The following is a 14,401-nucleotide window of genomic DNA, read 5'->3' on the forward strand; positions in this document are numbered from 1 at the left end:
TCGTGATTTATAGGCCTGTAGATCTTTTTTCTATTTAAGAGCATGTCCATGAGCCATGAGGTGATGAAGTAATCTCAAGACCATGAAGATACTGATGAGGACACGTGTGCAAATTACTGTGAAGTTCCTTCATGAATTTGCATCTACCCTGAAAATCGTCTCCAGTAAAGTGGTACCTTAAGTACGCAGACGTCCAAACAAAGAAAGGCCAGTTATAGATGTTGTCCGAGACAAATTCATGGCACATTATTGCATTATAGTGCATAATTTTTCAAAATTGAGACTTTAAAACTATAATGCACAGACATGTCTAACCAGTAAACTAACTGGTTCAATCGATCTAATCGGTATGGATTATCGGTCATGAGGCTGAAAGTGGTTCAATTGGCCTAACGGGTAAACTGATCGGTGCAACCAGCCTAACTGGGCAAATCCCAAACGGTGAAAAAGTGTTAAAAAATATTAATAAAATATCCAAAATATATTTAAAGTATGATTAAACAAAGTACATCTAAATAAAGTTGAAAATTAATGAAAAAAAAGACTTTTAGAAATCGATTTGTACCGAGAGGTATTTTTTAAAATGTTTTAAAAAAAATTGAAAAAATATAAAAATAAGTATAAATGACCAAAACAATTTCCAATCTTTGCCAAAATGATGAAAAACATTAAAAAATATATTACAAACAAAATCCCTTAATATATGGGATTGTATACAATATTTTTAATTTTTTTTAAATACCCAGCCGGTTCACCAAACGACCCAAATTCTGATCTAACCAAGTCTGACCTGGCACTTAGAATTTGAACCGCCTGATATTTCCTTCACTGCAACAAAAAAAAAAAAAAACCCCTATGCAAGAATACTTCCTGGGTGCTGTTTGTCAAAGTTTGTACTATTATACTCGTTTTTTACGCACTTAACTCGTTCATTGTTGCGTAGTCCAATATAGATCCAGGCCAATTATTTCGAAGTAATTGATTCCTGAATCTTCCCAAAACAATGCGATTTTCATTATAATATGAAGAAAAATAATGAGTTCAACAAATGAATGCGCAAATCACGACAAGATGAGATCACTAGGCGTAGAAAAGACCAAAAATAAATAATTAATTTAATTAATGGCTCAAGTAAACCCTCGTTAAAAAAAAAAAAAAGTTGAAACAACTTTCATGAAATTTTAAACAAGAAACGCCACTTTTTCAAGTTAAGTCATGTCAAAACATGGAAACGATTTTGGACACTCACTGACAGAATTAATCAGTTTTTAGAAGTTTTGACACAAACACGTGGTCGAACCCCTTAGCACACAGGTCAATGTTTGATAGAAGTATTGATGTACATCAAGATGCAGATTTTTCATGGGTGGACGTGGAAAATCAGCCCTGCTCCTTAAAACTGGACTCGTCCAGATGAGTTTGCATCAAATTTCAAAGATGGCCCATCCATCCATGAAATTCACCTTCCTGGATGAATGAGTAGAGAGCAGCGCAATCTAAAAAGAAGAAAACACCTGGTGTATGCACATGGTTACCAAGACAAATATGACATTGCACAGATTATAGAAAAGAAGCATAAAAATATTTGCATGACATTTAGTGCTCCATCTACTAATACATCCGCTTCAGAAGATTACGTGATCCTTGTTAACACAAACATCACCAGTAGAAACATAAAATATAAAAAGAGACATCACTACACAGGTTCAGCACGAAGAAACACAGTCGCCCTTGCCTGCTGCTCCAAGCCCATGTTTCAAATGGCGCTGAGTTCTCGAATTGATTGTGGGCCAATTGCCATGGCTCGAGGACAAAAGACAATTCATACAGTTGATGGCATCTTGATCTTCTTTAGAAATCCTTGAATCCCAATGGCGACAAATACACAAAAAGAGGCAAATATTGGAACAATTACCGGCTTCGCCGTTCATCAAGAACAATCTTCATAACAATATCATTCCAAGAATCTATGGGCCCAGGCAAACACCAGTGCAAACAGTCATTTTGAACTGTGGCATTTTTATCTTTGGCAAATGGGTAGAACTGCCTGTATGGCCCGGGGTGCCCATCTGGCCTTAGCAATGAAAGCTGAGTTGTGTCCATTAGTTCAAGCCTCAATCCTTTAGCTGTTCCTTCTTCTAAAGCTTTCTCATATACTTCGAGCTCTATTCTGTGCAGTATTCGATCCACATCAGTCATACTTATCTCTCCATTCTTGAATGGCACTGTTCTTTTGCACGTTCCCCCGCTAAACCACTCCCCCTTTTCAAAATGATCAGGTGTTGAAGTTCTAAAGAGGATGAGCCCCTTATGATTAGAATTGATAATATAGTTCAATACTAACTTAAGTGCTTTTTCATAAGAGTATTGAAACCCAAGCTCAGTTAAGTTCTTTCCTGGACAGTAATGGCAACCAACAACTGTGTTATTTTCTAAATATATACCAGCCTTGAGAAACCATTTTCCCCCGGAGATTATGACATAGTCAAAGCTGTCGAACTGTGTAATCCATTTTGTATCGAGAACATCAAGATAGAGCTTGTTCTCGGAAGTTGAAACCCCATTTATGTCTTCTAAACTCACAGATTTAATGAGGAAAGGAGACCAAATGACGGCTAAAGTGAAGTTGAAGGAGGGGAAGTGCCATGTCTTTGACTTGTATTCCTCGTCATGGTATATCTCAGTGGCACTTTCTACCTAAGAACACATGAGATTGAACCAATTAGCCTTGTCAGAAAAAAAATATGCTGAATTTTGTGTTAGTTGTCCTTGATTCATGGAACAGGAAGAAGGAAAACCATGGTTAGAATGCTCCTCCAGTATTTTTCTTTTTTGGGTAATTCAGTTGGGAAGACAGGCCCCAACCCTTTTTCAATAGATTGAGGAGTTACATTTTGAAAGTGTTAATTCGCGGTGTCAGCGGTAGGAATGGATACCATGATGTGGATACTCACAATTTTGTGCTGTGCCCTTAGAAACTACAACGCAACATCCTATTCATTCACAGGACACATGAAGCTAAAGAAATTTATTACAGATGGTTAGATCCTAACATGGGAACACACAAAAATCCCTTAAGCTTCAAAACCAGCACCCACTCCATTGACTTCTAAATGTTAATAACAAAATGAAAGCAATAAAATAGCAGCAAACCAAATGACGAGATATCCCATTGCACAAAAGAAGAATAGGAAGTGAGGCACGTATTTCAATTTGGCTCTACCAAAGCACATGGACCCTGCAAAAGGTAAATCGTCGAAAGAAAACCTTGACACCGATGCACAGACATTAACGAACATTGAGAATAGAAAAGAAAAATGCGAAGCAAAACACTTGCACAAGGCTATGACGTAAGCAACTATGATAATATACTTCAGTGTGAAATAATTAAGAATTCAGGACTCCACAATCCCAAGACAAAGTCATAGAAAAAAAGCAGTGATAACTGAATTACAGCATATAAGAGGTAATTTGTCCCATAGCAACTGGGAGTTTTTTACCACAAGAAACAATAACAATAGAGAAACAAGACAATAGAATGTCAATTGGATACAATTTTTCCAAGATGGAGCATCCATTCAAATTACAAACTTAGCCAGCAGCCATCACCGATAGTAATCATGGCATAAGATTAAACACCAGATCACTACCGCGAAACAAAGAGATGATGTCAGCATTCCAGCTATATTACATTTAAGAACTTAGTTGTTGATAGCTAAGGATGAAAAGAATTCCAAGCTTATGAGCCAACTTTGTGTCAACATTTCTCAGAATTTATGTCCTCTTTATGCTATATTCTGCAGAAAAAATTTCCCACCTATGAAATAAAAAGAAACTTGCACATTAAGAACCAAATTATGCTGTCAACTAGCCCTCCCAAATCAGAAGAATCTTAGTTTTTTTACGACCTTGAATTCCTAGGAAACTTCAGTCCATATTGCAGAATGAAACACCAATAGGGTATGGCTTGTTCTGGGTATCCCAAATTAGTCACATTCCCAACGTAGCTCCAGAAATATTTTGATAGAAGAAATAATTATCCAGACAGTGCATAACAAAGACAACTGTGTCTTCAAGCGGGAGTCATTTCAAATGAAGTCAATCATATAGAATGCCATAAAAATTCTATGGATACGTTAAACATAATTGTAACCCCCAACCCTGCTAAAAGAAAAAATGCACAAGAAATAGCTCAAGAATAGAGCTGATTAAAGGAAGTCGGTCATTAAAGGTGCATATATATGTTAAAATTTGTGACAAAAACTGCAAGAACTTGACATGTATGCCATCATTGACAACTATCACAAAGAAAGGACTTCCGCTTGATCTCTACCAATTACCAAGATAGCATCAAATCAAGTTTCAAGTAATGAAAACCTTTATAAAGAATATAATACAAGGAATCCTTGCCAAATGTTGTCAGAAGTTAGAAAAGAAACAAGCCCATATTTTAATGCAAAATGGACTAGAGCTTTTCTGACTCGTGAGGAAGGCCAAGGAGTCAAGAAAATCACAACAATCAGGAAGATCGACCCAAGCAAGAATCGAGTTGGAATATTCATAGAGAAATCGAGGCTAAAGATAAGCCAAATTCAGAAAGAAACATAGATTCACAAAGAAAGACGTGAGACATAAGTCCAATCCTCACCAATCTACCCAATAAATAGGAAGCGAGATGAAAGTACCTAACCCAAATTCTTTTTTCTGATTTTACTGTATTGCTTAGCATTCATCATCATCATCATCAGAGCCTTTTCAAAACTATCTGGGTTTGGATACTCGTATCCTGGCGCACCATTATGCTATATCAAAGGCCGTACCCTTTGTGAGGTCAGAAGTGGCCATTTCTTTTTTCACTACTTCCAACCATGTCTTTTTCAGTCTACCCATTTCCCTCTTTGAGCCTTCCACTCGAACCAACTCATACCTCCTAACAGTTGTTGTACATTTAGAAAGCAATAGTATATTGAATATATTATAAATCCTTCCTTTTTGGTTTACTAGAAAAATATCTCACACCTCCTAACAGGTATTGTACGTTTAGCAATCAATAATATATTGAATAGATTATAAATCCTTTCTTTTTGGTTTATTAGAAAAATATTATTTCATGTTTATTTCTACAGAATGGCCTATATTTTAGTAGAATACGCTGAACAAAAAGACTAGATTGATGGCTTTCTAAACCAAAAGAACTCTGCATAAAATTTGAAATATAATAAAATACAAATAAATGTACAAACAGCATCTCTGAAAAATCTACTTACTAATGTATGCATTAGCCTGAAGGGGTACACATCTACAGTCTGGCACTTTTCAACCTAAGAAAACCACCTCTGGCGAGATGTCATACGACATAAGTACCACTGTGTGGATTCAGCCTTGATTCCTAGTGGCAGAGCCACCAGCAATCAATCAGGACTGGAGATCTTTTCTCTGCAGCTACAACCATTTCAAAGGCAACATGCATTTTTGGCCTCAGGCGGGTAACAGAATGCATTTCTGGTCAGATCTGTGGATCAGCCACTCCCCACTGCAGAAATGATTCCCCAATTTATTCCTCTTAGCTAGAAACCCCTAGACCATGGTGGCCAAAAACTTTGAAACAACAGGTACCATTAGGGTGCAGAACCCCGACTATAAAAGGCCCTTGGCGGACCATGAGTTGCTAGATTTCTTGGCCCTGTCTTCCATTCTCCAGATGACCTTCCTCCCAATCCTCAGTACCGATAATATCATTTGGTTGCCAGCCCCCCCCCCTAAGGCATCTTCTCGGTTTCCTCCTTTTACCACAAACTTCATATGCCCCCAAACTTGCCCGCATCACCTCTTTCCATTGCTGCCAGAGCTTCTTGGTTCCCTCTCGTCCCTCCCAAAGCTCAAGTGTTCAGCTGGATCGCAATATCCGAAAAGTCCCTTACGTCAATCCTCTTCAAAGAAGGGACTGTAGATACCAAATAGATGAATCATGTGCACCATTGAGGAAGAGAACAATGCTCACTTATTTATCCACTGCGACCTTGCAAGGACCCTTTTTGGGGGACCTCCTTGAACTCATCAATTGGTTGTGGGTGACTGCCATCAATCCCACATCTCTTTCGGTCCTTCCTCTCCCCACCATGGTCAAAATTGGGTATCCTCTTGTGCCGGCCTTCTGTGGCTGCCACACTATGGGTGACTTCGATGGAGAGAAACAATAGACCTTCGCGAGAAAAGGCAGCCATCGAAGCCTTAAAGGACAAGGTTAAATCCTCAATCACCTTCTGGGTAAAATACAGTGTATTGTTCAAACATTGCTACTTCTCAGACTTCCACCAAAATTGGCTGGCTTTGCTGAATCTCTAGCCCACTCACATCCCTCGTGCCTCATTTTGGAGAACACCTGAGATTGGCCAACCTAACTCAACTTTGACGACTGTTCCCAAGGTAACCCTGGCCATTCAGGCATAGGGGGCATCTTCAGAGACAAGGACAGCTATACCCTCTTCATTTGGACAGCTGTAACCTCTTCTCTTTCTCTCGCTTCATTGGACATACTGACTCCCATACCATGGAGGTAATAGCCCTCCTCGAAGGCCTTAGCAACATTCCAAACCGGGGCCCTACTTTGATTATCAAGGAGGACTCTAAGAATGTAATGGCGACAAAATTTTCCATATTTGCAGGCATACTCACATTGTTTGGAGGCATACCTGGAAGGAAGCCAATGCAGTAGCTGATGCCCTTGCTAAAGGGGGAGCTACAAAGTAGCAGAGGACTTTTGCGAATTTTTTTGAGCACTTGAGCCCCATATTTTGTATATCTATTTTTGGTGCCTATATACTGTATGCATAACACTTTTTGAGCCCCCTAAGAGGTTTTCTGTAATTTAGCACCTGGTCTGTGGGTTGCCAAATCTCTGGTAATCTTTCTCACTTGATTCAACAATTTAACACTTCCAAAAAATGTATACATGAGCCAGAAAATAATTCAGGAATCTTACAGACTGTAACTACAAAATTAGATACACTTTCTCCATGGAAAAATCAGAAAGAGAAAAAATGAACCATAGGTTACCCTGAAAGAATGAAAACAGGCCACTACTTGCAAGTAAAAAGTCTAGTCTAAGTGTCAAACTCGTTGTTATTCATACCCCACTCTAGATATTACTAACATATATCTCACTTGTTTTATCATCATATATTATTGCAAAGGAGAATTGGAATTAGAATAAAACAGAATAAATGGAATAAGAAAAGACCCCCAAAAAAGGAACCAAATACATAAAACATGGGAGGCAAAAACCTCCCACAAAACAATGCCATCCTTATTTAACACCTGTGCTTGCTAGTCTATCAGCCATATCATTTGCCTCTCTAGAAATATGACAAGATTCACTAAAACTTGACAAACTTGCATTTCCCAAAAACCCCTCCAGGCCTCCACTAATAAGCCATCGTATCACATTTTAAAGAGTCACTATCCATATAGCACAGCCTAGAGAAGCCTCTTGTCAAGATGCAGATCCTAGACTGCTATCAAACAGCAGACATGCCAGAGTTTCTCTTACAACCCTAAGAATAATGCCATATCATCATAAAAAAAGGCACACAAACGAGGGACAATATGCCTACGCACTTTGTTGGTCTATTCTTTCTCAAGGCTTCTGATTTTGGATTCCATATGAGCATGCTAAACCACGTTGCCCAATCACAGGTAAGGGGTGCCAGATTTCCTGTCCTTCAAAAAATAGGATTTTTTGAGTATAACAAAGAGGCAACAAAGTTACAATACAATTTGGGGTGTGAGGTTACAATATAATTTAAAAACAATTAAGATAAATTGTATCAAACTATAAAGCATGACATATTAACACAAATAAATCATAATATAACTTGATAGGCATCAAATTATGAGTCCATATAGATTTGTAAAATTTAAAAATGTCTCTCCCGTGCAATGTGACATTAAACCCTTTTGGAACCCTCAAGTATGAAACTCCATGATGGTGAAGTGTATGATACTTCCCTCCCCCTCCCCCCCCCCAAAAACAAGAAACAATTTTAAAATTGAATTGCAATAAATTGTAACTTGCAAGAACTTGGTTTAACATCAATTTACAATAAATTGATAATTTATGAAATAGACAATTTCCCCATGTGATTTACACTAATTTTTGTAATTTACAATGACCTTTAACATCATACTATTGAATAAAACAGTTCCCCGTATGAAACTGACAATACCAATTTTTCAAACATGTTGTCAAACAAGGTAATCTAAGTGCTCCGATTTCCCAGCCAGATTATCAAACTGGAGAAAGTGATTGCACCAACTTTCCTAGTGTTTCTAGAATCCCAAGTCTCAGGAATTCTCAGTGAAATACTGAAAAAGTTATCAAACAAGGCCCATGTGAAGTACATCTTCAAAACCACCCTCACACCTTATCCGTAACCAACTAACATATGCCCATGCATAAGGGCTTTTCTCATAACTGTGGTGGATCCAAGTGTGTGAGTGAGAGAGCGAGAGGATGACGACATCACCACCAATGGACGAGAGAAGGTGGCGAGGGGATATCATATCCCACCCATGTAGCCTAATGGACCCCATGTGGAAGCCCTTGGCCATTGGGGCCTCAGTTTGCCACATGTGCAAAACTACTAACCCCTTATTTCTAATAGAAAGGCTTGATTAAAAATTTATAAAATTATGAAAAATATCTAGACATCACTGTTTTATCAAAATTCCAATTTTCAGTGTTAAGTTGTTCACATATACATTCATAGCTAAGGCACTCTACCTATTTCTTACTCCGGAGACCTCGCACCACATTCTTAAACCAACACAATGGAACTTATGACCATAGTCTTAATTGTAGGGGCTCATGCTCGGTCCATCAAACTTGGCCAATAGATAGTCCCCACTACGGAATCGACCATGGATTCAGGTGCCCCCTTAAGGACAAGTAATATCCAACAAAGACTTATGAGCTAATGGATCAAATGGGCAAAACCGTTACACTCTTTTCCAGCACATGTGCATGCCCTTTTTCATAAGAAGCATGCCTTCCCAATGTAGCTATCATTTGCACATTCTGCGGGATCAGTATGTCAAGGATTTGTCCCTTGCCCCAACAAGCCTCACAATACACATACGAGAATAAATGTGTATTCTTCTCGGCCATTCACCATTGGGCACACCTTCGACCTCGATGAGCGATAAACTCAAAGAACCCTCCTTGATGATATAAGCCATATGCTTCTTGCCCATAGCTATATATATATGTGGAGCATTCTCGGGCCTAGACCACCAAACATGGGATGAGTTATGGTTTTCAATAAAGCATTCCAAATCTACTCTTCTAATATGCCTCAAAGAAGGCTCCAAGTCACACCTCATCATCTAGGATAGGTCACACACACTCAAACCATATCATAAGCTCCAATTGGCTCTTAAGCCCAGATGGGTATCATACCTCATCCCAGTTCCCTACAAAATATGTTCCCACTCAGAACAAAATAAAAAGGTACATGGACACTAAGGCCTTTGCAGGCCACAAAACCCAACGTCTCCAAGGAGAGAAGGCTACACAAAAATGACAGCTCACCTGGACCAACGGCACAGTACAGGTCATTAATTCTAAGCTAGGGTAGGACTTGTATTAGAACATGAATAGGTTCCAAATGATTGTGGAATCCATAAACAACATACCTAGTCAAGAGAGGACAACAATCATTGGTTTTGAAGTCGTATCAGGCTCCATTCGTTCAACAGACTGAAGAAAACATATCAACCAGCTTATAGCCCATGATTCTGGTAACTTGTTCCCTAGATTATGTTGTGCGTTCCTCATAGACAGGTCATAAGAAAACAATTGCATACGTCTTGCCCATGGCCAAGGAAGAAATGTTGCCAATGGAGGCTCCACAGCAGTATGTAGGCCGCTCACATCTCCATATTACAGAGCTACCAATAAGAAAAACAAGAACCAAATCCACAGGAGAAATTCCACCATAGGGACAAAAGCAGTGGCAATTAGAGCATAAGGACAAGGCAGTTGATCCTGGATCGTCCCCTTACTTTCAAAAATAATAGATGGGCCCCGAGAAGCCAGATCTTTACTCGACTCTGGATCTGATTTCAAAGGTAACCGAGAAAACCTGGTGCCTTTGAGGTATTGGGGTAAGTCAATGGAAACAACAAAATCACTAGATGGGAGCATCTTGGAAGCCTCCAGCACCATCAGGATTTGGAGTGGATCACAACAGAAAGTCCCATACATGCCATCCTTCGACTTTATTTTCATGGAGGCCTCGAACAGTAGATACTTCTCATACTTCCATTCATATACCTTTTCAGCCCAATCGAGGATGAAGAAAAGGGCATTGAGGGCGTTATGCAAGGAGAGAGAGTTCTCTTTCCTTTTCCAATGGCCAAGGAACGACCTAACTTGCAGAAAAAGGCCAGATGGTGAATATAGAGAAGCTTCCGGATTTGGAATTGACTACAATGTGGAGGAAGCCCAAATTTGTCTCAAAATCATGGTATGTTTGCTTAAAGAATTCTTGAGAAGACATAACTGCCTGGTTGATATCCCATCAGAAGGTTGAAGAAACGGACATTCAGACCAAGTCAAGGGCAGGTCAAATGCCAGAGGAACAATAGAATGACACATTGTTTGTATGGGGAAGATCAAGGTTTTACTGGTAAAATACATCCTACTAGTAAACCAAGCTAATCTTATCAAAGAAAAGCAAAAATGGAAAGGAGTAAAACTGTACAAGAATCTATGTCACAGAAAATGTAGCAATAACAGTAATTTACCAACAGAGATGGCTGAACATGTTAACGCATATGTGTGTGTCTTTTTTTTTCCTGTTTTTGTTTTTTTTTTGATGGGGGAGTGGGGTGCAAAAACGAAGTTTCACTCCACACTTCAATACAGTGAATGTAATTGAACAAAGTTTCACTCCACACTTCAATACAGTGAGTGTAATTGAACCAAAGTAAAACCAAGAAGAAGTGTTTGATTCCATGACTTTCTCTGGTTTTGTATTTGACCAGAAACAAACGCCAAACACATCGTTGAGGGACCCCATTAGGTTACAACAGTGATCAGGAAAAAGGAAGTACCTTGGAAAGAAGACAGAGAAGCGACTGGACATGATTTCTTGAAATGGAGTCCCCAATAAATCCCCATCTCTTATTTACCATATTCTCTAGAAATCTCTTCCCATCAAATTGTGATAAGTTGCAACTACTGGGCTTCCACCTCCAATAAAGATAACCTGAATCAGGTCTCCCGTTGCTCATGCAGTTCTGATGATCTTCAATTACCTGGCAGCTTTCATTTGTATAATGTGGTCCAGATGGGTCATAGATCCACTCTCCTTTGAACAAATCACATTTCTCTCCTGCACCTTTATTAATGATTATGATCAACAGAAGCATTAGTCAAACAATATATGCATAAACATAATGTAAATTGTAATAAATTGGATGCATATAAATATGCAAAAAAACCATATGCATATAGATGAGCATATCTCCAAATGTATCTCCTCATTCAAAGACATTCATGCATACATAAACATGCAACCTAGGCGAAGAGAAAAAAAAAACAGCAGTACTACGGGCTCTGTGTTGATCGTTTACTTTGTTGGGAAGTATGGGACTGAACCTGCAAGCAAGGGAGCGGGACTGAACCTGCAACCAAGGGAGCAGGACAAAAAGGTGCAATATATTCAAAATTATTATTGGATGTGATCTAAAACATTTCTCAACTTGATAACCATTTCCAAAGAAGGGGTGAGAACTTAATGATCCTAAGTGCCTAATTTGTACGTACTATTATGCAAAAATATGGCTGTGAATATTGTCTATAACATCAGTTTTTTGTGATTTCACATGTACGTCTGAAGTACCCAACATAGGTGGCACTCATTTGAAGTATCCATGCATCATGGTTCTTTAATTTATCAATTGTTTCATTTTCTCTTCATCAAATTCTTTACCTTATTTGGTTGTTCAATTTTTTATTCTTTTTTTTTTTCTATTTGTTCGGTCTATCTTTGTGTTTCTCTGTATTTTTTGCTTTATTTCAGAGTACAAGTCCAAATCCAAAACCTCAAGAGACGAGACAGAATAAACAGATGGGAACTCATTAATCCACTCTGTTACGTAACATTCACGTTCCTTTCAGCACCTTTTATTGGAAAGGCGACAAATATCAATAGCACAGGAAATCTTACCATCTTAAAAAGTAGAGAAAGAGCTAGCATAATGTAATAGTTTCAGAAATTTAAGAAGTACGAACTCTGTAACCAATCACCAGGTAACTGAAAATACATCACTATTCTTATTTTGAAATGACTGAAATTATATCCAATGACTTCTTTAATCTACAACAACTGGCCCAAATTTTTGTTTTTAACACCCATTCAAATACAAGTCACATTTGATTTCTCCAGAACTGACCAAATTGTCTTTTTGTTGTTTTCTCTTGTGCAAATTTGGATAAATGAGATGGCTCACTAACCGGAACCATGAAAGGTTTGCAATTCTCTGAATATTATTCATGTATTTCGGTCCATACAAATATCAACACCATCACCATTTGTATCTTTCAGTCGATACGTCACTTGTTTTTTCCTCTTTTGGTCTGTCTGGTTTTGTAATTGGACAACTTTTATGTGGTTTCATTTCTCGTAAAAGGGGTGACATGAAACTTCTCATTCGGCATCCATGAACCCACTGCAACATATGCATCCTGGGATCAAAATCCAAACCAGCGCCTGTGGTGCAGATTGAACTCGACTATGCATTTCAAAGAGGTGAAGCACCCTCCCTCCCACATCCAACTCGTAAGAAAAAAAAAAAGAAAACCCCAAAATGTTTTCTTTGAAGAGTGAAGACTCCTACTTGCTGATTCACCCATACATGAAATCCAAGGAGTAGTAAGTGTTCAATTCAATGTTCTGTTTGGCTATTTCGCAGCTAGCGCACGACCCATATTTCATAGTGCGAATAGATTTTACATTGCTTCTTCTCTTTCCTAATTTCCAGCAAGGGATTCACATTTCTGTAACCCAAAGACTGTCCTTGCACTGAAACATGGCTAACCCATCAAGGTTAAATGGGGCAATACAATGACCTCTCTCTCTCTCTCTCTCTCTCTCTCTCTCTCACACACACACACATACACACACACACAAACACAAACACACACATCCAAAGTTCCCAAATGACCAAGTAAATGGCATACACCAATTTCCACCTCCCACCACCATAAATAAACCAATAAGAAAAAACACAATCAAGTCAGAGATATTAATCACAAATTTCAGCGAGGAAAGGAATAAGAACTGGGAAATACAGGGAAGCAGAAAAAAGAATCAGAAAAGGAAAAAAAGGAACCCCTCAAAAGATCAGAACGGACCAATTTCCAAAGTTATAGGGAAAAACCTCACCAAAACTCAATTATATGACTCAAGTCATTTCCAACTGCCCCGCAAAATAAAAAACAACAAAGACGAAAATCATAAGAGAAAATTAAAAATACAGAAGGAAGAAGAAACCCATCCCACATTCCAAATACCAACTCACATTCCTAATATTTCAGACAAATTTCAAGAAAATTAAATAAATAACCCATCTTTCACAAAACCCAAACACAGAAGAGAGTGAGATTAAGAGAGAGAGACTTCAACTGACCCGACTCAGAGCCACCTCCGTTTTCATCGTTGGCTGAATCAATGGCAGGTGGGTCACTGGAAAGCTCAATCTGAGAGGAGATTGGAACATTAGAAACTGGTGTAATTGCTTCGCCATGAGAGGAATAGAGCCTGAATGCCAAACCCATGAGAAAGAGTGCCACAGCCAATTTAACCAGCACATGTTTATGCTTACTAAAAGGCCATGGCTTCAACAGTGACTCTGAGAAAGTGCCCATGCTGCCCTTATTCACCATTACACCCTTTCACCAAAAAAAAACACAGAGATTCTGAGGAAGAAATGGGGTGGAAATGGCATGGATCAGAAGCCAACTCCAATTCATGAATCATGACATCTTTTTCAGCTCAACAACAAAAGAATTTCAATTCAATAAAAGAAAATCAAACACAGGGAATAAAAAAAAAAATTGAAGAGAGATTGATAAGTTTGGGGATCTAGTAATTGTTACTTGCTAGTGATGTTGCAGGTCAAGGAAAATGCAAAAATTGGGATGACCCATGCATTATTTATCACCGTTATTCAGACAATTGAGGACCTTGGTTGGTTTTGAATGACGATATTGCCCCTCTCACTTTCTCTCACCATATATGAATATTATTTCTTATTTATTATTTTTTTGGGTAACTGTCTCTTTCTAATCTTCATTTTGTAAATGCTGGCAGCATTCCCTAAAAAGGTATTGTTG

The 14,401-nt window shown here is 38.5% G+C and overlaps 1 protein-coding gene across 2 annotated transcripts; it reads right to left on the reverse strand.

Annotated features, from left to right (window-relative positions):
• Positions 1 to 1,565: 1,565 nt before the first annotated feature.
• Positions 1,566 to 14,196, reverse strand: TBL26 (TRICHOME BIREFRINGENCE-LIKE 26). 2 transcript variants are annotated; one of them, XM_020662717.2, is made up of 3 exons: positions 13,696 to 14,196; positions 11,116 to 11,396; positions 1,566 to 2,697 (listed from the first exon to the last, which is right to left on the reverse strand). In XM_020662717.2, exons 1-3 carry the CDS (start codon positions 13,949 to 13,951, stop codon positions 1,912 to 1,914), a joined length of 1,323 nt encoding a protein of 440 aa, XP_020518376.1. In that variant the 5' UTR covers positions 13,952 to 14,196; the 3' UTR covers positions 1,566 to 1,911. The 2 variants fall into 2 exon arrangements, with proteins under 2 accessions (XP_020518376.1, XP_006833503.1); XM_006833440.4 differs by having other exon boundaries at positions 11,116 to 11,402.
• Between the last annotated feature and the right edge of the window lie 205 nt (positions 14,197 to 14,401).

This window comes from Amborella trichopoda, chromosome 1 (genome assembly GCF_054954075.1).
Source record: "Amborella trichopoda isolate Santa Cruz 75 chromosome 1, AtrichopodaSantaCruz75HAP2 v2.0, whole genome shotgun sequence".
Taxonomy (NCBI): domain Eukaryota; kingdom Viridiplantae; phylum Streptophyta; class Magnoliopsida; order Amborellales; family Amborellaceae; genus Amborella; species Amborella trichopoda.